Consider the following 23,035-nt stretch of genomic DNA (forward strand, 5'->3'; position numbering starts at 1 on the left):
AATGCCCCCAAAAAACCTCTTGAAAACTGCAAGTTCCCTGTACATAACCGTGTTTAATGACTGATTGCAGAGCAGCTATTATCAATATGTATTGGAAGGTCATGATTTTGCCAATTCTTAACCAATTTTATTTTTCCTTGCAGTGAGACGGGATGACGAAGCCAGGGGCTATCTGCCTGAACCACGTGATCGTAAAAATGGAATCCCAGCGTAATGTTTATATTTTCTTATTAATTTAAGCAAATTTGATTTTTCATTATCAATGTCTTTTCTTTGCTAGGAGATATAATTGACCCTTTGGGTTAGTGCTTGACATGAAGGTTATGTTTTTAGTTTTGAGTACAGTTTAGAATTTTTCTCAGCTGCCTTATTCCATAAAAGGTCTTCGGTCGTATTACTGTGATGTCTCTTTGTATCTAATTGTTTTAGTTGCACTTCTATTCAATGCACGCTGGTGCCAGTTAGTTTTGTTTAGATCTGCCGTTTATGTGAGCACATCAACAAAAGCAGTAATATTGTTTCGCATTTGCCTCCCGTTAAAATTATCGAAGGGAGCAGGTTAAAAAACAGTCATGAATTTTAGCGCTTCTGTGTCAAGTTTCTTGGCTTACAGTAGCATAATTTGGGTAAGCGTAAAATGTAGTGGAAACAAATTTAAATTATCCACATTTAGGGGTGCTAGGGTTAAATTATAGGTTAAACAAATTTAATATTAAGAGCAAGCCGGCTTGCTTGTAGAAGGTAATAAAATTTTGCCAAATTCAGAAATTTAGTATAATCTCAAAATTTCATTTATGTATCTACCGATACATAGCGTTCATTTATTAACACAGTAATGTACTATACTTTTATCCACAAAGCTAATAGTACGCAACACGTATGCAATATATATGTATAAACAGTGCCCCATGGAGGTACTGCTCACTAACTTTTATTCGAATTATCACACACAAGCAAGGATTGCGATATTTGATTCGACTGAAGTGAAAGGTTAAACTCGTGTGCTATAACTGTTATGTAAGGTGCATCAAATGTCATCTGTTAAGGCTCAGTCAAGTAGTATGGTATGATGCCACACCATGAGGTTTTACAATCAAATAACAAGTACTCGACAATACTTATCTCATAAATATGATGCTATGATGTTCATGCAGTATTGTTTCATACGTAGGTTAACTGTTTCAAAATAAGCATGTACCATTTCCGTTGAAAATAGTTTTAAGCACATGCTGGTGTTTTAAGTATGTCCTGCTTTTTAAAAAAGACTTTCGTAGGTGTTACACGTAGATATTTTTGTAGCTTGTGAATAAGTATTTTTCTAGATGTAAAGATCTATTAAGATTCGGGATATTTCTGTAGTTTTAAAGTATAAAGTGCAAGCAGGATCTTATAAGGTATAAAAAAACAGTGGATCTTCTATAGTCGGGTGTTGAGGAATTAAAGTGACCGACTTCTATAACGAAAAAGTACAATAGCTATTCGGTTACGTAAAATTGCGGTAAAATTGCTCACTATTCTCATAGAAGCAACGTTTTGTAAATATAAAAGCAAATTTCGTAATGTAAAGCTAAATAGTGTGGCACTGTTTGGTAGAAAACTGTTTCATATACGTCTGCAGATCTGCCTTTGTTGATGTTACAACCGCGCTTGGCTTGCAAAGAATGATTTTACAACTGTCAATTAATATTAACTCGTAAACATATTCATTAATAATATAACGTGGTTTTCCATCACAATACTTTTTAAGTCAGGAACCTTTTAATTTTATATAGTCTAGCAAAGTTTCTTTTTATTAGTTTTGTAGACTGTGCTAGACTAGACTACAGTCCCACTGCAAATAGTTATCTTCAAAACAGGGGGTGCGACTAATAAGTGATGAACCAAGTATAAAAACTGAGGAAGATAACAACAAACTACAACAAAAACTGTGACAGACAACAACACATTCAACAAATGTTAACTGTTCGCTGGCTAGTTTGATTTCCCAGCAAGCTCGCTTTGCAGCATTTAAAGTGCCTTTGTTTCTGTACATGTGGCATCGAAGGGAGAGTAAAAACTCAAACTCTGGGGATATTGGAAAAGATCGGGTATAGTGGCTTTACGAAAACTTTGGTAATGTTAGAAAAGTTTCAACCGACTCCAGAACGTCGTTTGTAACGTTTCGCCCTTTGTTTTTAAAGTTTAGTGGTATTGAAGTTTCGGGTATAGTATGTTCCACGTACCTGTTTTTTAACTGTAACTAACTTCTTATGTGTATTTAAGTAACTTATGTGTATTTTAGCTAGTAACTTCTTATGAGTATTTAAACAACATTCATCAAATGAATGGTTTCGTAGTATTTATTTCAATGGGTTATTTGGTGTTCTTTGCATATCGAGGAACAAAGACCAACAGGATGTAAAATGTTGAATCATTTTTAAGCTACTTGTTTAAATATTATGGTACGTGCATTAATTAAATTGCAGTGGCAGCAATGTTCTGCCCTTAGATGCTATAAATCCCTGAAGTCTGTTGAAGTGGCGTTTCCCCCCCCCCCCCCTTTTTTTCAGGCAGTTGTATGTATATTTGCTTTCGGTGGGGATTAATAAATACCGACGACGTTTTTTTGTTGTTGTTGATAGCGTTGCTTTCAGTGGGGGAATAAGGATCCGCGCGAGGTCTAAAGATAGATTAAGAAAGCATCAAATCGTGCGCCATTCCGGTTTGTTTGTCTAAGTCTTGACGTCACTCGTGGGTTTCCTTAAGGATCGCGTGTTGATGATGATGATGATGATCGCGTTAACCTAGAAATTAACGGGCGTTGTATAAAATATTCACTCGCAGCCCTTGCTTGTGGCAACTTTTTGCATTAGTGCATGCCAAATTTTCTTCGCAGGAAATGCCTTTGTCTTGCTTAGAAAAAAGTTCTTGAGAAAAAGCAAGACTTGTGCTGGACGAAAACGGTTGCCTCGAGTCGCGGCTGCGAGTAAAATTTTTAAATTCAACTTTAGTGGCTACGCAATTAACAACAGAAATTAGTACCACGCGTTTAGTATTTTTGAGTCCGCGACCGAGACCAACGGTGCATGAAATGGCCTGCAAAAAAGACTTCAATAGACTTCTGGGATCAATGTGACAAAATATATAATCTTCATGTAATTATTAACTTTTGATTATGCATATTATTATACATTGATAACAATTGTCCGTGTCAATGGTTTTTAAAAGACTTAATGATAGTGGGGCGCTTGCCATTCCTGTGTAGTTTTAATCCGCATTGTTTTCGACACATTCATCGGAATAGTGCCAAAGAAATTCAAGAAAGCCTTGCGGCATTAGAACTTTTTTAAGTGCAATAGCATTGAGTAGATGGCAAGCGTCCTAACATTTTACTCAGCTGATTTTATATCAATAAATTTCATAATTATATATCACAGAATTTAAAGTAAAATAAAGCTTGTTGCTAAGTTACTTATGTTTTGCTTGATATGTCTTCTTTGTGTTTTTAATTCCGAGGTCAGTTTCAAAAGTTAAAGTCTACGTTAGAGCCTAGTCGCCCGTCAGGCCAGAGCTTTTCCCGGTTTCAGTAGCATGGACCGACTTGTTGTATTTCTACTGCCCTCTAGATGGTATGCTAGTCCATGGCAGGGTAACCCCCTAGTTACCCGACGGTACCCATTTATACACCTGGGTAGAGAGAGGCACTGAGAGTAAAGTGTCTTGCCCAAGAACACAACACAATAACCTTGGCGGGGCTCCGGAGTCCAGCGCACTAACCATTAGGCCACCGCCACTCTCACTCAGTTTCAAAAGCTCACATCGAACTTATATTTGCAAAACTGTATTCACATTGAACCAAAGCACACCTTTGACTAATGCTTGTAAGATATCGGGGGCTGGAGGTGGGGGAGTACATTTGGCATAGAGTGTGACGGCTACTGAAACAAGGGGGCAACAGTAGTCGCTAATAAAAAGGATGATTTTATATATTTTTAACTTTTAATCTATTATATTTTTAATGTTGTATGTAAATTTCTCTTCTTTTTATCTTAGTGTTAGTTAGTGTGCTAGTTTTAAATTTATAAATGTAATTCTTAATTTTTAGTATAGTAGGTCCACATCAGCCCTTTGGCTGCCTTTTTACCCAACCTACTCATCAAATAAAGTATGTATGTATGTATGTATGTATGATGGCAGACGTCGCTGAAGGAGAGGAGTGAAGAATATTCAAACCCCGTCACACTAAAGAGCCCGCGTCCAAATGAAAAAGGAAAGATTGTCCTCCGGCAAACTTCCTTTAGACAGCAAAATAGAAAGCTAGATCACAACTGTTTTACGAGTCAGCGCGCGCGACTACAATTCAAATTGTAGGGAGGGCTAGAGTTAGAGACGGCTAAACAAACCACAAGTAAATCGAGGGAGGGAAGGAGGAAGGGCAAAAAAGTAAAATTGAAATCACTACATCAAACAGGGTAACATTTCATTCAAAGCCGAACAATTCTTCATGTCTCCAAAAAAAATTGAAACCCCATACATTCCTCAACAGCCCAAAGGCCACCTTTTATAAATCAAGGTAGATGTATGGTGCCAAGTTTAAAGAACACATTTCTAATATTTCTTGAGGAACTCTTGATTCAGTGTTTTTTTAATTTTGGGGAACGATGGATGACGACATCACTTTCCTAATTTGCATAATACAAAAAAGTATGTTTCTCTAAAACTAAAAAAGATATTTCAAAACGGAAACGTCATTCTTCATTACTTTTTGTTTGTTTTTTACTTCATTTGCACTTAAAATGGGATGAGAAAAACCTCGATACCAAGCGAAATCAGCCATAAATCCAGGAATATTCGGGTCACTTGGTCCTTTATCAAAATCAAAGGAGAAAAGATTGAAATTGAAATCCTGTGTTCTGGGATAAGGAATAGACATATACCTAGTCAACACTTACCTTATTATAGGAATATAACGAAGCATTTTAACAACGCGAACAAAATTTACGCGTAATATAATTAACGCGAATTTAAGAAAATTTCTGGTCAGATGCTTATAGTGTTAACGTGAATAAAATTAACGCGAATTTTTGGAATTCGCGTTAATAACATGTATCGTTAATTTCCCATAATAAGTTAGGTGTCAAAACTTCTTTTGTCTCGTTGCAGTGGCAGAACCCCTTAAAAAGTAAAATCTTGCAAACTGTTCCGTTCTTGTACGTTCATTGCTGTGACACCGACATCAAAAGCAACCGAGTGAGAGATACTTGCCAGGAGACCTTGCAGCGCAATGAGACTAAGGAGCAAAACGATCTTGGGAATGGCCATAATGATGTTCACCCGTTTTCACCGAACGACATGATTGACTGTTTGCACTGGGTTTTTCCTTGTTTGTTGAACATGAGAGTTACTACGGTACGGTAACCACAAGTGGATAGAAACATGATGGCAAGCATTTTTAATGATGAACTGTGGAGAGAAACAGATACTATTTGTGAAAGATTTATGACATTCTTGAAAACAAGCTAACATTTATGCATATGTGTTCAATGGGTTTTATACTCTGAAGCGACTTTGTTCATCAGATTTGTAAAAAAGGCACTATCGATTTGTCCTTTCTGAAAAAAAAGCATTTAAATAGCATAATTTCGGCTGTAGAAATTACATGTGCAGTTTATCTTTACAGCTATAATAATCATATTTGAAGCAAGGAGCCCAAATGTTTGGCTGATTTAGTTTACATTTAATTTCAGTTACAGTTGACTCCCGATAACTCGAACCTTCAAGGGAAATTGAAAATGGTTCGAGTTATCGGGAGTTCGAGTTATCGGAAGTTGAAAACAAATTACCGGAAATAAGGAAAAAGGGTATTTACTGATTTTCTATTCATAGAACAGTGTAGACCAGCGTACATTTTAAATAAACAAATTTAATTAGAGTATAAATAAGCCGAAAGAGAAAGGAACAACTTATTTTTTAATCACTGTCAGGTATACATCAAAACGTATCGTAAAACAAAGCAAATTTAATAGCTGCGAACTTTGCAGGTTTCAAAGAGAACAACGCTAATCCTATATGTAGGCTACTGCTACAGAGTTTATGCGATTTACCTTTTGAGAAATAGTCAGTTTATTCGCACTGGAGATAGTCCTTTAAAGTTTTCTAAGGTCGGATTTGGAAGAATCGGTATCAACCTCCACACCCGGGCCTTCACAAACGAACTGAACGCACGGTCTGTAGCACGTCAATGGCGTGGCACAGTTCGTGTTTTGAGGGGCGTTGCTAACTCGTGTACGTTTTTATTTCAAAATAATTTCAACGTTTTGGACTAAGGCACGCTGTTTGTTTTGACTTGTCATGTATTGACAGACATGGTTCGAGTTATCGAGGGTAAAATTATATAGAAAATGACCTGAAGGGAAACGAAAGTTGGTTCGAGTTAGCGAGAGATTCGAGTTATCGAGGGTTCGAGTTACCGAGGGTAAAATTACAGTAAATGTATAACGGAAATCCAGGGGAAATGGATTTTGGTTCGAGTTAGCGCGAGGTTCGAGTTAGCGAGGGTTCGAGTTATCGGGAGTCGACTGTATTCAGATCCTTTCATTTAGATTTGTTAGCTTTTGTTCCTATTATAAGACATCTGGAAGCTGTCTTATTGGATGATGAATGCTTGTATAAGTAAATTAAAAGTTGTTACACTTTCTGGATCCTTTCCCAGTTTGTGTTGTTAATTAGGGGTAAGAAGAAAAAAAAGCAACATAACGCCATGTCAAAAAGACAAAAACCAAAATAATGTAAATGTCAATTATAGTGTAACTTCTCTTGTATAAAACTGTTCTACACTGCTTATGACCAGTAGCATTTTTCATCAGTAAAAGTCAGCACTGAAGGACAACAAAATATTAACAGCCTCATTGAAAAGTTACCAAAGTAAAATCAGACTCTACATTAATTTAAATTATTGTCCTTTGAATGACAATACTTAGCTGGCAGCAAGTATGTAACACAAATGAGTGTACTAAAATTTTAGGTTTACACTGCAATGAGTAAATGTTGAAGAACACTGACCTTTATTGACATGCTCTGCTAGTTTAAGGGAAGCATACAGCAAAACTTAAACTGACCTGGAAATGACAAGCATTAATTTTGTTTCTACCTGGTATAATATGCAATGAATCATGAAAATAAAAGACATGCTTTGCATAATCTGTGGCAGATAGTAGAAGAAAGACCGGCACGTCAGAAACTAACGTTAACACAACGAAGTTAGGTGTCACTTCAGTTTTAATATAAGCGTTAGGTATGTTAGCGATTTCTTAAAAATGAGCAAAATGTTTACGGTCCACTTACATGCGGAGACTGTTCCATCGATGGCAAAGTTCTTACCCGAGCGAGCAAACTTCCGATACTTATAGCAAAAAGTGCAAAAAATTATGAAAGAGCAAATTGAGAGTTAAAAGAACATAAAATAATGTACCTTCAGTTTCAATCTTAACCTTAAATATTCAGGGGTTTCCTTAAAGAATCGCCACAATGTTCACTTTTCCAGTCATTCCTTTTTAGTCTTTTAAATTTCTGCACATGCGCAAACGTTTTTCAGCGCTGTCGGTTGAGTCAGCGTTCTTGGTGCTCATAAACTGACAAAAGAAAAGTGGGCCCTGGGGACGAGATTTTGAATGCAAATTTCCACGACTCTTAAAAGACTTGACTGGGACTTCCTTTTAGTGAAGTACTTATCAATAAATCAAAGATGCCTCAGTAGTATATTGTTTACCAATATGGCTGTGTTCAGAATAAATCGGGGCATGGAGAAAACTGGCTTAATTTGGTCAAGTGGCATATTCTTTCTGCTAGTTGCTAACTTCCAGTTTGTTGGTAAGTTAACTGTCTTTACACAAGCTTAGCAGAATGTTAATATCTCTAAGAGTTAAGGGCTGATACGTATGTCCTACGTTCTCCTGCCGTTGTGCGGTGGTCGTTATTTTAAGAGAATCCGAGACGGTTTGACGCCTGTACAGACAACTTTCAATTTATTCGCTTTCAGTTATTTAATACGAGAATCTAACTAAGAGTCTTTTACAGGTCTGCACGACTCATCATGGGTATAATTGTTGTTCTGCGTTTTCAGTGTGTGGATCGTCATCTATTCATCAATGTTCATGCCGTTGTTTATGTATGGGCTACATTTATTTTATGTCACTTGGAATGTTTTGTGCCAACAGAATGACGGAAGCGTAGTGTGAGAAAAAGCCGTCTTTTGTTTCTCCCCTTTAAGTGAAGCTAACTTTGAAGTCTACTTAGAAAATACATGTTCAAACACACGTCTTGATCAAAATATTCAACACGGAAAATATTCAAAATGCCTTTCCACTGAAGCAGTCAATGTTAATCTACCCACAAGACTCATATGCATATCAGTGATTAGAGTTAAAGAATTATTTCATTCGTGAAAATTCAAATAGTTTTTACAAATGCTAAAACGTCCTTCACAAAGTTATAGATTTGTTCAGACAACGGCACCAAGAATACATGTATTCACGCACAGCCCACCATCAGACGCGCTTAAACAAAACAACTGATATTTGCTTGCCGTTTAGAGATCGTCGACCGTACGTGATTCTCTATAATTTTGAGTGCTCTATTTGCACAGGAAATAGCATGGTTTCCAGGGATATTTGGGATAAATACCTGCTCGTGATAGTTTCCTAAATATCAAAAGCCGGTATTTATCCCAAATATCCTGCAGAAACTATTCTAATTTTTACTCGTGAATGCATAATGAACGAGTATAGTGGGGAAGTTGAGCCATCCGTCCATCCTTCCATCCATGTGTTAACATTATGCAAATTAGGTATGCTCACGGACGCTTTCTAAATTTCGTTTCCCTCGGCTGTGAATAAAAATACAGCTTTACAAAGGTATCATTTCAAAGAAATAAGTGTAGAAAATACTTATCCCCTGTAAATGAGAAACAATCGTTTCCCAAACGATGAAATATTGCCTTTTCTTATATAATAATCGCGAACATTCGGAAACGATGACCAGTGACTTTATGTATGTGTTATTAAAAGACTGGGAAGGTTAGAGCACGGCACGATTTATTAAAGGATAATCAGGAAAAGAGTAACGAAACTCTATACAAGACAGATATGTATATAATATCCGTGGAAAAAAATAAGAAGAAATAAAGAATTTTAGCCACAGGGTATGAGAGTCGATCCCCGGTCACACGCTTTAGAACGCAGAGCTCTATCACTAAGCCATCGGTTTGCTAAGCAATTAAAGTGATGAAAAAAGTAATTATTATATCTTAGCGACCTGTTATATATATATGTTTACCCTCTTTAAATAAAGTTGATTCTTATTATTAATCCCTATAATGAATATTTTCCATCGATACTGTTCAAAGGAACGATTCAAATATATCTAACGCATTCACGAGTAGGTCATAGACCTCTTTGATTTAAGCTACGAGGCCAAGGCCTGGTTTACACTAGCTGGCGATCGTGTGACACGATCGCCCCTAAGAACGACTGCGTGGGAAGCTAGATTCACACTAGCGACATAACGACATATCGGCAAGGTCACGCAAACAACACGTGCTCCTTGCATTGGTGTTTTATGTCACCAGTGTAAACAACATGACATACAATATAACAGGAAAATAATGACATAAGCATAATGAAATAAGGAAAAAACTGATCTTTTCTTTATGTCCTTATGTCCATGTCGGCTCGTGAACCCGGGGGGGGGGGGGGGACTCCCATATGGAAGGGACGGGGATGCTCGTCGGAAATTTTGAATTTAACCCCTAAAAGAGACCAATCTGGGCGTGGCCGAAGCTTATGAAGACCCCTAAAAGAGACTTTGTTTATATGAATCAAGTAAATATAAGGAATGAAACTTCTTTCGTTTTGGTTATTTTTTCGCGTACAACCCTAAACGAGACCTTAACGGCTAAAAATAATGGCATTTTTCCCATAACACCCTAAGCGAGACCAAAATCCGAAATTTACACCCCCAAGCGAGACGACGAGCATCCCCGTCCCTTTCATATGGGAGTCTCCCCCCCCGGGCTCGTGAACCAGGCCTAACAGGCTATCTGTGTATTTGTCACGCAAAAGTGATGTACTTTATTACAACTTGTGATCAAATGTGATCGCACAAAGATCGCTCAATCTTTTTTTTACAAAATTGTAGTCAAATACAATGAATGTGAATCTTTTTTACGTGTGTAATAGTTTTATCATCCATCCAAGTTAAATAATCATCAACAACCGATTTTGCAATGTATGCTAACGACCAAGCTGGTCTGTTTTGTTGGGAAAATAATTAATAGTTGATCAAGACTGATTTTTCTCAAGAAATACCTCATGAAGAATATCTCTGAAAGAGATTCAAAGCTTCAAGCTTTCAAAATTTTCTGGAGGGCATGCCCTAGAACTCACGATCTTACCTCGTTTATGGCAAAGGTCTGGTTACGGCCCTGGGGCCCGTTTCTCGAAGGTCCCGAAAAGTTTTCGCACCCGAAAAGCTATAGCAAAATCTCAAACCATATAATTACAGAGCTGTTTAATTCCATGATATTTTTCATATGAACAGAGGTTTCCTTTATACAAAGTCTCAGGCCTATACACTTCTCTGTTTGTAAAATACAGATAATTTAAAATGGCTTTACGGGCCCGAAAAGTTTTCGGGGCTTTCGAGAAACGGGCCCCTGGTGACGTGAACATGATTCACTGTCATCGTCATTTCCTCGTTCATCATCAACATGTTTGCCACAGCAAAAGAAACGCCAACCTACCGCCTGTGCATATCATGCATGTGCTTATGAACCGGTAATGATTATAAAAAACGAGCCGTTGTTCGTTATCGTCGCCTTCTTCGTAATCAGCAAGAGAGCGCTCGTTTGTGTGACCAGTTACGCCAGTAATATTACCTGGCCAGCTTTGAGTTTCTTCACTAACATTCGTCGACACTGTGATTTATAAGCTGCTTGCCTTAATTTCGGCGTGAAGAGCCATTGACGTCATGAAGGAGTTAATGCAAAAGTTCAGCTGGGGCTGTGCCGCTGGGACTCTGAGACCCTTAACCTATACAAGGCCACGTTCAGCGGCATTTTGCAGTCTTGTTCTAGATTAAACACCGAAAATCCCAACCCTATCCTAGAGCCATATATCAACGATTTCTTTGTTGTTAATGTTACCAGGAGTAATAGTATCCGTACTTCCCGCCGTACTTATTTTTTAATGAAATCTGGAAATCTTTGTCGATTAAATTCTTAAGGACACTGATAAGTTTTACGGAAAATGATACACTGTTCCAGACCAAAACTCTCTGATTACTATAGTCTATCCCAGACTAAACTGCCTGAAAATCGTACCCTTTTCAGTGGCACACCTTATATAGCTTATATACGGGAGTGCCCCCTCCCCCACCCCACCCCCTGAGATCCCCATTCTCTGCTGCTTATACCACACTTGCGATTTCCGGCGCTCAATCAAAGCAAGATAAAATGGCCCACTGCTTTTCATTTCCTTGAGTCTGTGTAAAAGAAAGGTTTTCAGGAGCTTAACTGGACATCTAAGCCCAGCAGTTGCAAACATTTTCGGTTGAGCCACTCGCCTTTTCTTGCGAAGTCCGCCCTGGCGAGTTTTTTGAGGGATTTTTTTCGTACGTGACGTACTCGACACCATTTTCGTGTCTACTGAAATAAACATCTTTGACAAACATGTCGCGGTGCTCTTGACAGCTCCGTTATCCAAAGTGCTGGGTAAGCAGGAACATGATTGTCGCTATCAGAGACTTCGATGATTGGCTGCCAAGGAGTCCTTTCGATCACAATAGTTTTTCATCTTTGGTGGTCATAACCATGGACGTATGAGGACGTTTGCTGTAACCATGCTCAACGAGAAAGCAAACTTTCCCTTCGAGTACTTTGTGGCTGTTAACAACCTTGGAGATACTGCTGCCGGCTTTTTTAAATGACGGTCCAAGGACGCTAACATTACATGCAAACTGTATGGCTCGTATTCGGAACTATCCTTCGGCTCACTTTGGCGAAAAACTTCTTCAATTTCTCGTCAAGTTGTTTAGCGTCGTAGCTCATAATATCAGGATTACCTTACTATAGGAAATTAACGATACATGTAATTAACGCGAATTTAAAAAGTTCGCGTTAATTTCATGTACGTTAATTGACGTCATTGTTAATTAAAATCACACTATTTTACAGCATCGTTATTTTAAAACACCTTTATATACTATAAGTTATACACGACATCTTCTTGGCAATGGAAAGAGCCAAGAAGGGATGTATTTCATCCCTGGACCCATTCAATGAATAGTTAGTCACCTTTTGGTGTGTTTAAATTTCTTTGTTGTGTATATGGTTTATCAGAATCAAACCTTAAGTTCTGTTGTTGGTCGTTGTGGACTTGTTGTTTTGTCTTTTGAATAGCGCAGGTTGCTATAAATCGACTGCATGTAAGCACACATCACACGAGAATTCGCGTTAATTAAATGCATGTTAACATAAATTTTCGACAATTCGCGTTAATTTTATTACGCTTAAATTTTGTTCGCGTTGTTAAAATGCTTCGTTATATTCCTATAATAACGTATAACCTTTGTTTTCCAGCTTGAGCAAACAGTGACCCAGGTCTTTGTACTGAAAGCATTTTTCTGCATTTTCATTTATCGTGCGTGTTCATTGGACATTTGCTATCACAGACACGTTTGACGGCGTTGCTCAAACAGCTAATGTAATAAATGCTACAGTCCACTCCACAAGTGTTCATAAAAAATTAGCCTAAATGCTCTTTGATACGTTTCCTGGTCACGTTTACGTTTTTTAATAATATTAAAATCTAAGGCCCCTAGCAGTACATGCTAATATGCCGAGATAACATAATAGAAAACCAAAAGAAAAAAAAACAATATATATAATACAAAATAACTAATCTCAAAAATTGGAAACCAAGTGAAGGCAATTTATCTAAATGGTCTGGCTTACTTTGCTTTCAACTCCTCTAATACTGTAAAACATTTTACAAATCTCATCCGTAACAGCGAAATTATCATAACGGATAATTTTGGTAGAACAAAATGCTATGGTTTATCGAAAACTATTGCTGGTTTTCACTGTCACGCAATCCAAAAATAAATTCGAAACCATTCAACTACAGAAGCTATGAATTTCAGATGTTATAGATGATAAATAGATAAAGACTTTCTCTAAGTTTCGGGTCTGTGCGGTGTACCGTTAGCGAGTTATTTTCCGAACCTTTCCACGCAAATTTATAAAGCTTAGTATGGAGATTCCATAACTGTGTCCTTCCGAGGGACACAAATATGGCCGCCGTGATGTCAGAGAAACCATCTGGAACTCAATTCTGTTTACAACAGCGGCTATCCTTGGCTTAAGAGCTAGTACACTTTCACATAAAAACCACTTATTATATCTGAAATGTTAAATCTGCTCAAAATGGAAAGGAAAGGCCTTTTTCAAAACAAAACAGCTTTGTCACGGCACTCAGCTTGATGTCACATACGACGGAGAACTCAAATATTCAAAATGCTCTGTTTTTAAAACGAATGACACTATCGATCTGGAAATTTGCAAAAAGATATTTTTCTAGTTTATCTTTCGCCTAATGACAACGAAAATTTAGCAGGCCTAGTGAATTTCGATTTCAGAATTTTATGACGTAACATGAAAACCAAGAATAGGGAAGCGCTTGAAATTTACGACTGCATGACCTAAATAAACAAACACATAGATAGTTTCCTAAAAGGTACGAATTAGTCCGAAACTTGTTCAGGTTTTCTATTTTGCAGTGTACAGAGCTATTATTTATACCTTCAACGTTGTCGTTTCGTTTAAGAAAAGGGGTATCATTCTCTGTGCCCTACTAATGTTTGATTGTTAATTTTGTTCAAGTAGTCGTAAGTAGTCGCACTGTAAATGCACATTTATGTATGTGTGTAGAAATAAACTGTACAGTTAGAACAGTTAGTAAGGTATGCACGTACATTATTTTATTGCTTGCACATGTACATGACCATTTGCAAAGTGGACAAAACACGTAAGGAAAAAACCAAATCAAAAAGGAAAATTGATATCTGCTTTGTTGTCCAATGTCTGCAATCTCAGACGAAAACCTGAAAAAAAATGTGACATCCCATCCCCTGCTCAGTGTTGTTGCTGCCACTGATCATCAGCAATCGCTTGCACTAACTTTTAGAGTTCAAAACTCAAAATGGATTATGTAGAGGAGTAATTAAAAAGTGAGTACTGCGTTTGTAGTTTAACTGTCTTCCCCCTTAACGAGCACATAAGTACAAACGAGCACAAAAGTGCATCATGTACATGCAGTTCTTGCTGTACTGTTCCGGCGCCGTATCTTTTGTTTAGTCCTTGAAATGTTTCCTTGTTTTTACATTGGCAGACTGTCAGCCGAGTTTTACCGGTTCACCCAACAATGGCAATCCTGTTTATCAAATTCAAGGAAATGACGTGATTTTATCATGGTTCTACAATCCAGATGGAAAAACAGTTGATGAAATAGAATGGTCATTTAATAGCAACCAGAGAATTGCAACTAAGAACTCAAGTGGAGTCAGTATTGCTCCAGCATATACCAACAGAGTAGAAGTGTCAGGAAGTGCTACAATCAAATTAAAAAACATTCAAGCAAAAGACAGTGGAAATTATGATTGTAGAGTTACATTTACAACTGTTGACTGGATAATAAACCAGGCTGAACTAATTGTGGTTGGTAAGTTCCACCATCTTTATTATCTTTATTTTCTTTTTACTTTATACAGGGGATCTTTAATTCTGAGACATGTTGTGTTTTCTTACTAAGAAGGTAATGAGTATCGTGGACCCATCTAATATATCCCTCTAATATCCCAAACTCTGTTCGCTGTGCAGCGAAATCAGTCGTGATGCCATTGCTCATGTCATACGCTGTCTGACACTCCCTCAAACGTTTAATTTTGACGAGCAAACATGCAAATTTTTTGCTCGCCCGTTTAAACATGCTTCTGCTTAGATGTAACTGACATCATGACCATGTTTCGTGTCCCATGTTGCTCAGATGACCCTTCAGATACAGCCAACAGTACTCGAGGAAGATGCATTCTCTTTATACAGACCAGCGGGTTGTGTTCCTGAATGATTGTATAATAACAATAGTATTACCCTGTCTGAGGACTTGACCCAAATGCGAGGGAGTGCTCTATTCATTTCCCAGCTCAGTCCTGCATGGGATATTGAATTATATGAAACTTCATTTTGTACATGTACTCTTACAAGTTCATTTTATACAGGACGCGATATGTTTGCTTTTTCAGTCCAGAGTCGATTCCGGAGGAAGTTTTTGTAAAAAATTCCTGTCTCACAGTTTTATTTTGATGTTTCACCTTAAATAGTTGGACCACAGATCACACTCAGAACATCAGGACCTGCAATCACTATAGATGAAGGAAATACAAGAACTTTGTTATGTGTCGCCACTGGTAATCCCAAACCATTGATCACATGGTATAGAGGCAGTACAAAGGTTCAACAAGATCCCAACAACTCAAACTACACAATAACTTCAGCTACCAGGAACCATGCAGGGACGTACAGATGCGAGGCTGTTGTTACTGCACCGGGACTGATCGTAAACCCAGCAGAACATACATTTGCTGTTACAGTGAGATGTAAGTCCACTAATGACTTGCTATACATGTAAAATGTAAAAAAAATGTAAAAATGAAAATGTTGTTTTTATAGTGGTCATGCACTTAGCATCGAGATAGTTTGTTTACGGGCATGAAACAGAGGAAACACATATTTTACTAGAACATGAGATTGTTAATCCCAACTGGCAGGAGGCAGACCAGTTGGCTATATACAAAGCGTGACCGAGGATTTGAACTCGGAACGAGCGAGAACAAATCCAGCCAGTGTTAGGGTGGAGGGTTTAAACAAGGGACCTCTGGATTACAACACCAGCGCCCTAAATCACTCTTCACGCTGCCTCATTTCTCAACTCGCTTGTAAGATGCAAAAATCAAAAAACAAAAAAAACATGCACAATGTACACTGCACATTGTACATGTACAGGTCTATTTGTCTGTTTTAAGCATAACTATTTTTTATCAGTGCTATTTTTTGTGTTTGTGCACTGTGGTTGTTTACTATGTATAAAATAAATAATATCTTTTATCAAGATTACACGTTAGGACATTGCTTTGCTCATAAAATACATAATTATACACTGTATTGATCTTGATCATTAAGGAGTTCACAGAAAATTCTTCCCAGCTTTGTCACTCAGAGGCATTAGTGAGTAAAATTTGGTTCATTGGGCAACTACATTATTAAAGAGGTTTTTTTTTTCATGATACATTTGACTAGTCAGAAATGAGGTACATAAATGACTTGGGGTGAAAAAGACATTCTTGATTAACTTTGACTTTGATTCGTTTTAGTTTATATTACTGTCTTTACCTTTTTTCAGTCAAGCCCCAACACAGGGTGGACAGTTTGCAAAGTAAACGAACTGTGGTAGAAGGACAAAATGCAGAATTGTATTGCCGTTTAGAAGCACTTCCCACTTGTATCACATATAGATGGTTTAAGGATGGCAGCCAGATTTTCGATTCTGGAGATTATACCATTAACACAATTTCGGATGGACAGAGACTGACAGCCAATCAAGTTAAAAAGAGCAGTGCTGGCCAATACTCTTGTGAAGGACAAAATGCTTTGGGAGTTGGAGAGAGGAAATCTGCTTACCTTTTAGTCAATTGTAAGTGATGTTTTACATTTTTATATATAAATATATTTTTAAAAAAATACAGTATTGTTGTTCCTGGTATTCCAACTGTCTAATCTGTACTTCAATGAAGAGCTAGTGCAGTGATATCTGTGTAGTAGATGTATATGATTGCACAAGTTGCTAAATGAAATTTACTTAAACTCGAGACAATTGCTGGCCAGCGGTCTTCTCGTGAATTCGGGCCGTCCCAGGATTTTGTCAGAGCCTCAGTTAAAAATTGAAAGAAGAAGAAGAAACACCGTCTGGGAGCATCAGTAAAGATTGAATCATACTTTCAAACTTAATTATCAATTAACATGAAAGGAATCCTTCGGAAACTTTAAAAGAACTCACTTTCAGTTGATAGACAGTGTCTGCCTGACCATTCACACTTTTCAGTTTCCGGCATTTTGTTTTGCCGGATGTCTGAGATCTTGCTTTATCTTGAAACTTGGTTCTTTCAGATTTTTCTCAGATTTTTCTTGACGAATTTTCTTGGATCTTTCTACTTAAAAAGATGTGCCACAACTGCTTCATTTTTTTTCTGATACAAACTGTAATGTCTGAACACCAGACAGGTCCTCGATGAAGGAGGAGTCTCACCAAGAAGCACACACATGTTTTCAAGCCGCCATCTTCCTTTATTGCACTACCCACAATGCATAGTCTCTTGTTCAATGAATAACACTTCTTAGTCAAAACACAAAACGTAGTCCTCACTGTCCATATCAGAAAACTATCTTAAGTAGCAATGTCCTTAATAAGTTCGCTTAAATTAGTCTTTTCCAGTAACATAGTCCTTAAGTCAGCTTGGCTCAGTTCTCTTCCGTGTTGATCTTCGAGGTTCACTGGTCTGTTCTGGTACCCGAGTAACAGCGGGTTGTGGTGATGGTTCCATAACAGGCTCAGTCACTGGTCCTTGTGTTGGGATCTCATCCAGTTCAGGAACAGGAAGGGTAGCTGGTTTTAGTACTGGTTGCTGAACCAATGGCTGTGCTACTGGCTGAATTTCTTACTGCTGTGGCTGGCAAGCCTGTGGTCTTTGTTCTATGAACCTTTTCACATGGCCTACATTCCTCTTAAGTAGGTTTTCACCTCGCTCAATGACCACTAGGTCCCCTTTCTTGGATATTACACTGTATGGGTCTGGATCATACACTGCAGACAGCTTGTTCTGTTTCCGCTTCAACAGCAACACCTTGTCTCCTTGTGCTATGTCTGACTCCGCAGCTCTCTTGTTAGCAGTTTTAGCCCCTCGCTTCTTCTGCTCTGTATCCTGATCCCGTCCCTGCTGGTCTGTGGTACTCGACCTCTCCTCTTCCTTGCCCCCTTCAGATTCTGGCATCTTTGTTCGGATATTCCTTCCATACAATAGCTCAGCCGGGCTAACACCTGTAGTGGTGTGAGGTGGTGACCTGTAGGCAAAACGATACTTCTGCAGCTCTTGCTCCCATGGTTTCTCTCAGCTTGTGCTGCACGCAAAGCTTTAAGGAGCGATTTATTCTGCCGTTCAACCTCTCCTTCGCTCTCGGCCACAGTTGAACTGTCTTCTTGTGTTCGATTCACAACTCATTGAGGAATTCTTACATCTCACGGCTAACTAAGTTCGCCCCATTGTCTGTCCGTAATGTCTTTGAGATGCCATGGAGGGTAAAATGTTTCCCCAAGCACCTGATGATAACACTGCTAGTTGTGCTTCTCACTACATTCACCTCAATCCATCTGCTATAGTAGTCGACAGTCACTCAAGGCTCTCCCCTGTTGGGAGTGGACCCATCAGATCTACTGCAAGGTCCCTCCATGGCTTTGTTGGCATGGTCGTTGTCTTTTACAGGAGGTATTGTGGCAGCAGGAGTCACAGCTTGACATCCAGGGCATTTTTGCAGTGACTGTTCCACCATACTGTTCATATTCAGCCACCACACCTTGCTTCGGAGGCAATCTTTCGTTTTCACGATCCCTTGGTGGTGTCCTTCGTGGACTAACTCTAAGAACCCGTTTACGCAAGCTCGCAGGAACAACAATCCGCATGTCTCTCATCACCAATCTTCCAACTACAGTAATTTTATCACCCAACAACCTGTATGGACTAAGCGCTGTAGACCAGTCCCCTGCTTTCCAACAACGAAACACCTCAGTGAGTTCCTCGTTTTCAGCGGAAGTTCTCTCTATCTCTCGGGTGGCGCGTGGTGTAGCGTTGACTGCTACTATTCTGACATACTCTTCAGTTGCACCATCACGGGGCAAGGCTGGTATCTTTGTCAAACGACTTTGGCAATCAGCTATATTTATTTATTTATTTCTTTTTGCCACACAAACAAAAATATATAGTTATGAAGAAATAGATAATACAAATCAATATACAAGATAATAATTAATTTACAAGACAACAATGACGCACTGTGTACTTGAACGGCATAAGACACAGAACACATCCCTCAACTTTGACGGATGGTTTAGATCTAGGACCATAGATAGCTTCCAGAGCTTTACAATCGGTGACAAGCTCAAATGACTGTAACCCAGATAGGTAGAAATAAAATCTCTCACAAGCCCAGACGACCGCTAGGACCTCTTTTCTCTTTTTCTCTTTTTCTTTCAGGTTTCTGGCTGTATCGACGCTCGACATTACTCAAGCTTCGGCTTGCAAATGCGACCGTTCTCTTCACTCCTTGCTTTTCTTGCACGAGTACAGCCCCAAGTCCAACCGGACTTGCATCAGTAACCACTTCAGTTGGTGCATCCTTGTCGAAGAAGGCCATCATTGATGCTTCAGCCAACTGTTTTTTCAGAGGTTCAAATGCTTCATTCTCCTCTTTGCCCCAACGCCACTTGGCACCCTAACGTGTCAGCTTCCTAAGTGGTTCCACGGTTGTCGCAAAATCAGGCAGGAACCGTGAGCTAAAACTGACAAGTCCCAGAAAGCTTCGCAACTCTGCGACATTGCTTGGAGCTTCAGTCTCTTGAATGGCCTGAACCTTTTCTTCTGTCGGTCCCACACCGTGCTTGTTTAAGAAGTCCCATGAAGACGATCTGATTCATTCCAATCTTGCAGTTATCCTTGTTGAGGGTGAGGTTTCTCTCTTGCAATCGGTTAAGCAATGCAACAAGGTTTCTGTCATGGTCCTCGGTTGTCTTTCCATGCACCACAATGTCATCAGCGATGTCGGTGGCTCCAGGGCACCCAGCAATTATTTGTTCAACGATGTTCTGGTATTGTTCTGGGGCGCTGTTAATACCAAAACTCAACCTCTTGTAGCGAAACAGTGAATCATTAGCTGAAAAGGTTGTGATATCCCTGGAACCTTTTTCTAGCTCAATTTGATGGAAGCCCATGTTCATGTCAAGTTTTGAAAAAACTGTGCTCCCATTCAGTTACTCCAGCACCTTATCCACTGTTGGGATTGGAAGCTTTTCCCTTCGTATGGTCTCATATCCACACAAATCCGTACATCATCCTTGTTTGGTTTGGGAACAAATACAGCTGGGCTCACCCATGTTGTTGGACCTGAAACCTTCTCAATGATGTCAAGATTAAGAAGCTCATCTTTTTTCTTTGTGACTTTCTCTTTCAGAGGGTAAGGAATCCTTCTTGGCTTCTGTGCTACAGGTTTTACCTCTGGATCAATGTGCAGTTTAAAGTTACTGTAGACCTTCAGAGGTCAAATTTTGCAAAAAAAATATTCTTTGCTCATTCTAAACCTTAAACACTGGTGAAAAAAAGTAATGTAAAATTGTTAAATGATCGCGAGATATCGAGAAAAAACTTTTCAGAAAAGTTAATGAATAGCAAAAGGTGTTATAATCCTTATTACACATAGGGCGCTTCGTACATTTTTCGCGGCAAACTTCATCAGGCGACTCGAGTTACGCGGTTTTGAATGTTTTATTTACATCGAAAGAGCTGTGGTGTTTAGCGCGGGTTAGGCCACAAGGATCAGTAAATTTTCATGCAAACGTCTGTAAAAAATGATATGAGTTCGTCGAACAGAGAGAACACAACTTGGACGAAACTTCGTAAGAAAACCGCGTTAAAGAAAACGAAAATGAAAGAGGGAGATTAGAAGAAAGCCAGAAGCAAATTGATGTCCAGTCGGAGCTCAAGAACAAATCAAACAATAATACTTAAGGGAAAGCTTCAATGAACGAATTCATCCCCGCTACAGCACTTTTTGGGATCGCCGGTCAGCCGATTTTGGCTTCTATTTTCGCCGCTGGTTTCCCGTCCTTTCCAACTTGCTAGCGCCTCATTTTCCTTTTGTTTTCCCGTGTTAGAATCCATTCTTGTTGTCTATAATTTCATCATTACTAGCTGCTAGTATTCAAAATATTCGGCCAAAATTTAGGGTTCTGGGAAGTTTTTTGTCCCCCTGAGCCACGTTCAATTCGACCATGATTTGATTGCGAAATAATGGTTTCAGTGAATTTCAATGGACTATTTTGGTGAGGCGTCTCTGGGGACGCAAGGTTGTGTTTCATTGGTCGGCGGCATGACCGCGTTGACAAACACTTTGATGAGGTGTGATAAGCTTGCAAATCTTTAGGAGCAAAAAAACTCGGGCTTTATTTTTGCGAGGATTCCACTGCTTCAAGTGAATTAATAGGGTATGTAGATTTGACGGATTTTAACGAAACTTGGCCAAAATGTTTCTTGGTTATTAACGCGCCTAAGTGTGTGATGCTTTTTTCATATTTCCAATATTTCGCGTTTTACGCCTTCTTACATGACGCAGATCAGCAAATATTCTAATCGCCGAGTTTACAATAGATTTTCTCAGCAACCAATAGGAATATCCAAAAAGCCTCACACACTTTTGTAGTCCATTACCTGCTGATTGACACTGTCCAGTTTGTTTGGTCGTACATGCGAACACGAAAGCAGGTAATTCAATTTAGCAAGCATCGTCAGTGTTGCAGTTTAGGGCTTGCGCGAGCTTACCATTAGACTAAAGGTGGATTTCCACTGTCGCGTTTTTGTTTACGCACGTTAACGCGCGTAAAAATTATAAACGTACGTAAAATGAAATTTTACGCGCGCGATTACGTGCGTCGAATTTACGTTGTCCAATTTCCAATGCCACGTTTTTTTCCAGGTATTTACGCACGTGACGCGCACAATTACGCAGGTAGCGATTTTGGGGGTTTTAAAAAAGTTGAACCGAGTTCAACTTTTTTCGCGGCTGTCTGCGGTTACGCAACGATTTACCCAATCATACTTTTGGATTTCGTCACATGACACTACTTACCATGTGGAAAACCATTTTGTTTTAAATCGCCCATCGATTTACTTGGGAAAACATTCAGATGTAGAAACACTTCTCATCGAGAAAGTCTTAACATTTCAAGAAATAATCTATAGAACTGGCTACAGAACCAAATTACACGAACGCAGTAGTGAAAGAAAACGCCTGGCGTCAGGTCACGTAGGCTTTGAACCGGGAATCCGGGAAGGTCGCCTCAAATCTTCTTTTACTTGATGGTGTCTTTCGGAAGTATTTATAAAATGCCTCTTAGTCATATTCACGCATTTCTTTTTCTAGCGTGTGGTACAAAGTGTTTTCATGGCAGCCATGTTGGAAGAGTCAAACAACAAGATATTTGCATAAAAATGTTAATGATTTTTTCCCAAAGGAAAAACAACTTATTGTTTCACTTCTCCAATATGGCCGACAATCACGCACTCTATTCACCAACTTGATAATTCAGTATGGCGGGCATTTACGCACGTTCAACGCGCGTAAAAAGGAAACGCTTTTTATTACTTTTTACGCGACAGTGGAAATTTGCCTACGTATCTTTTTTTACGCGCGTTTTACGTACGTAAATATTTACGCGTCAGTGGAAATCCACCTTAAATCTTTAAAATAATTATTTCTTTAGATTCTACTTAACAATTAGAATACGAGCCCGAGTTTTCTATGAGCAAATAGTCAACGAGGCTCAGCCGAGTTGACTATCGCTCCTAGAAAACGAGGGCGAGTAGTCTAATTGTTTTAGTAGAAACTTTAAAGGATTGCAGTCCAAAACCTACAACATTGTGCACTTTGAAGACAAAAACCAAGAAAATTTACCGCTTAAAGAGCTACGCGCGCGACTGTTTTCTATCGGCGAATAGAAAACAGTGGGAGAATCAATCAGATTCGCAGATTTTCAATAGAACACAGCTGAGTTTCTACTAAATTCTATTAATTTTACAGTGATATATACTTCTCCAAGGTTTTGTAAAAAGAAACGCGCGTATGAAC

At 38.8% G+C, this 23,035-nt stretch overlaps 4 protein-coding genes across 10 annotated transcripts in view; 2 read left to right on the plus strand and 2 right to left on the minus strand.

Moving 5' to 3' along the window:
- Positions 1-3,450, plus strand: part of LOC144662777 (hemicentin-1-like) — a 40,365-nt gene extending 36,915 nt beyond the window's left edge. For all 4 annotated transcript variants that reach the window (XM_078523691.1, XM_078523690.1, XM_078523692.1 and 1 more), the window contains one exon: positions 144-3,450. Coding sequence is in view for 1 of the 4 variants with exons in the window: in XM_078523690.1 (XP_078379816.1) it covers positions 144-146 (3 nt within the window). In the remaining 3 variants the exon portion in view is untranslated. The remainder of the gene's footprint in view (positions 1-143) is intronic.
- The window catches only part of LOC144662776 (uncharacterized), a 238,480-nt gene that overhangs the window by 131,308 nt on the left and 84,137 nt on the right, over positions 1-23,035 (minus strand).
- The window catches only part of LOC144662801 (protein turtle homolog B-like), a 41,053-nt gene continuing 25,669 nt past the window's right edge, over positions 7,652-23,035 (plus strand). For all 4 annotated transcript variants that reach the window (XM_078523738.1, XM_078523737.1, XM_078523740.1 and 1 more), the window contains exons 1-4: positions 7,652-7,848; positions 14,424-14,753; positions 15,412-15,687; positions 16,491-16,781. In XM_078523738.1, the coding sequence (XP_078379864.1) occupies positions 7,752-7,848; positions 14,424-14,753; positions 15,412-15,687; positions 16,491-16,781 (994 nt within the window). In that variant the 5' untranslated portion in view covers positions 7,652-7,751. The remainder of the gene's footprint in view (positions 7,849-14,423; positions 14,754-15,411; positions 15,688-16,490; positions 16,782-23,035) is intronic.
- Positions 10,269-11,507, minus strand: LOC144663148 (uncharacterized). The gene is made up of 3 exons (XM_078524079.1): positions 11,417-11,507; positions 10,778-10,951; positions 10,269-10,285 (listed from the first exon to the last, which is right to left on the minus strand). The coding sequence occupies exons 1-3, from the start codon at positions 11,505-11,507 to the stop codon at positions 10,269-10,271; spliced, it is 282 nt and encodes a 93-aa protein (XP_078380205.1).

The sequence above is a fragment of the Oculina patagonica genome, chromosome 8, assembly GCF_052425735.1.
Source record: "Oculina patagonica isolate OP01 chromosome 8, crgOcupat, whole genome shotgun sequence".
NCBI classification, from domain to species: Eukaryota; Metazoa; Cnidaria; class Anthozoa; order Scleractinia; family Oculinidae; genus Oculina; species Oculina patagonica.

Bases quoted from the DNA above. Each gene is read 5' to 3' on its own strand.
- LOC144663148 (XM_078524079.1), bottom strand. From the start codon at position 11,507: ATGAAAAGCAGTGGGCCATTTTATCTTGCTTTGATTGAGCGCCGGAAA. The intron at 10,952-11,416 runs GTGGGGTGGGGG...TATAAATCACAG, and splicing joins GAGAATGGGGATCTCAGGGG to TGTCGACGAATGTTAGTGAA.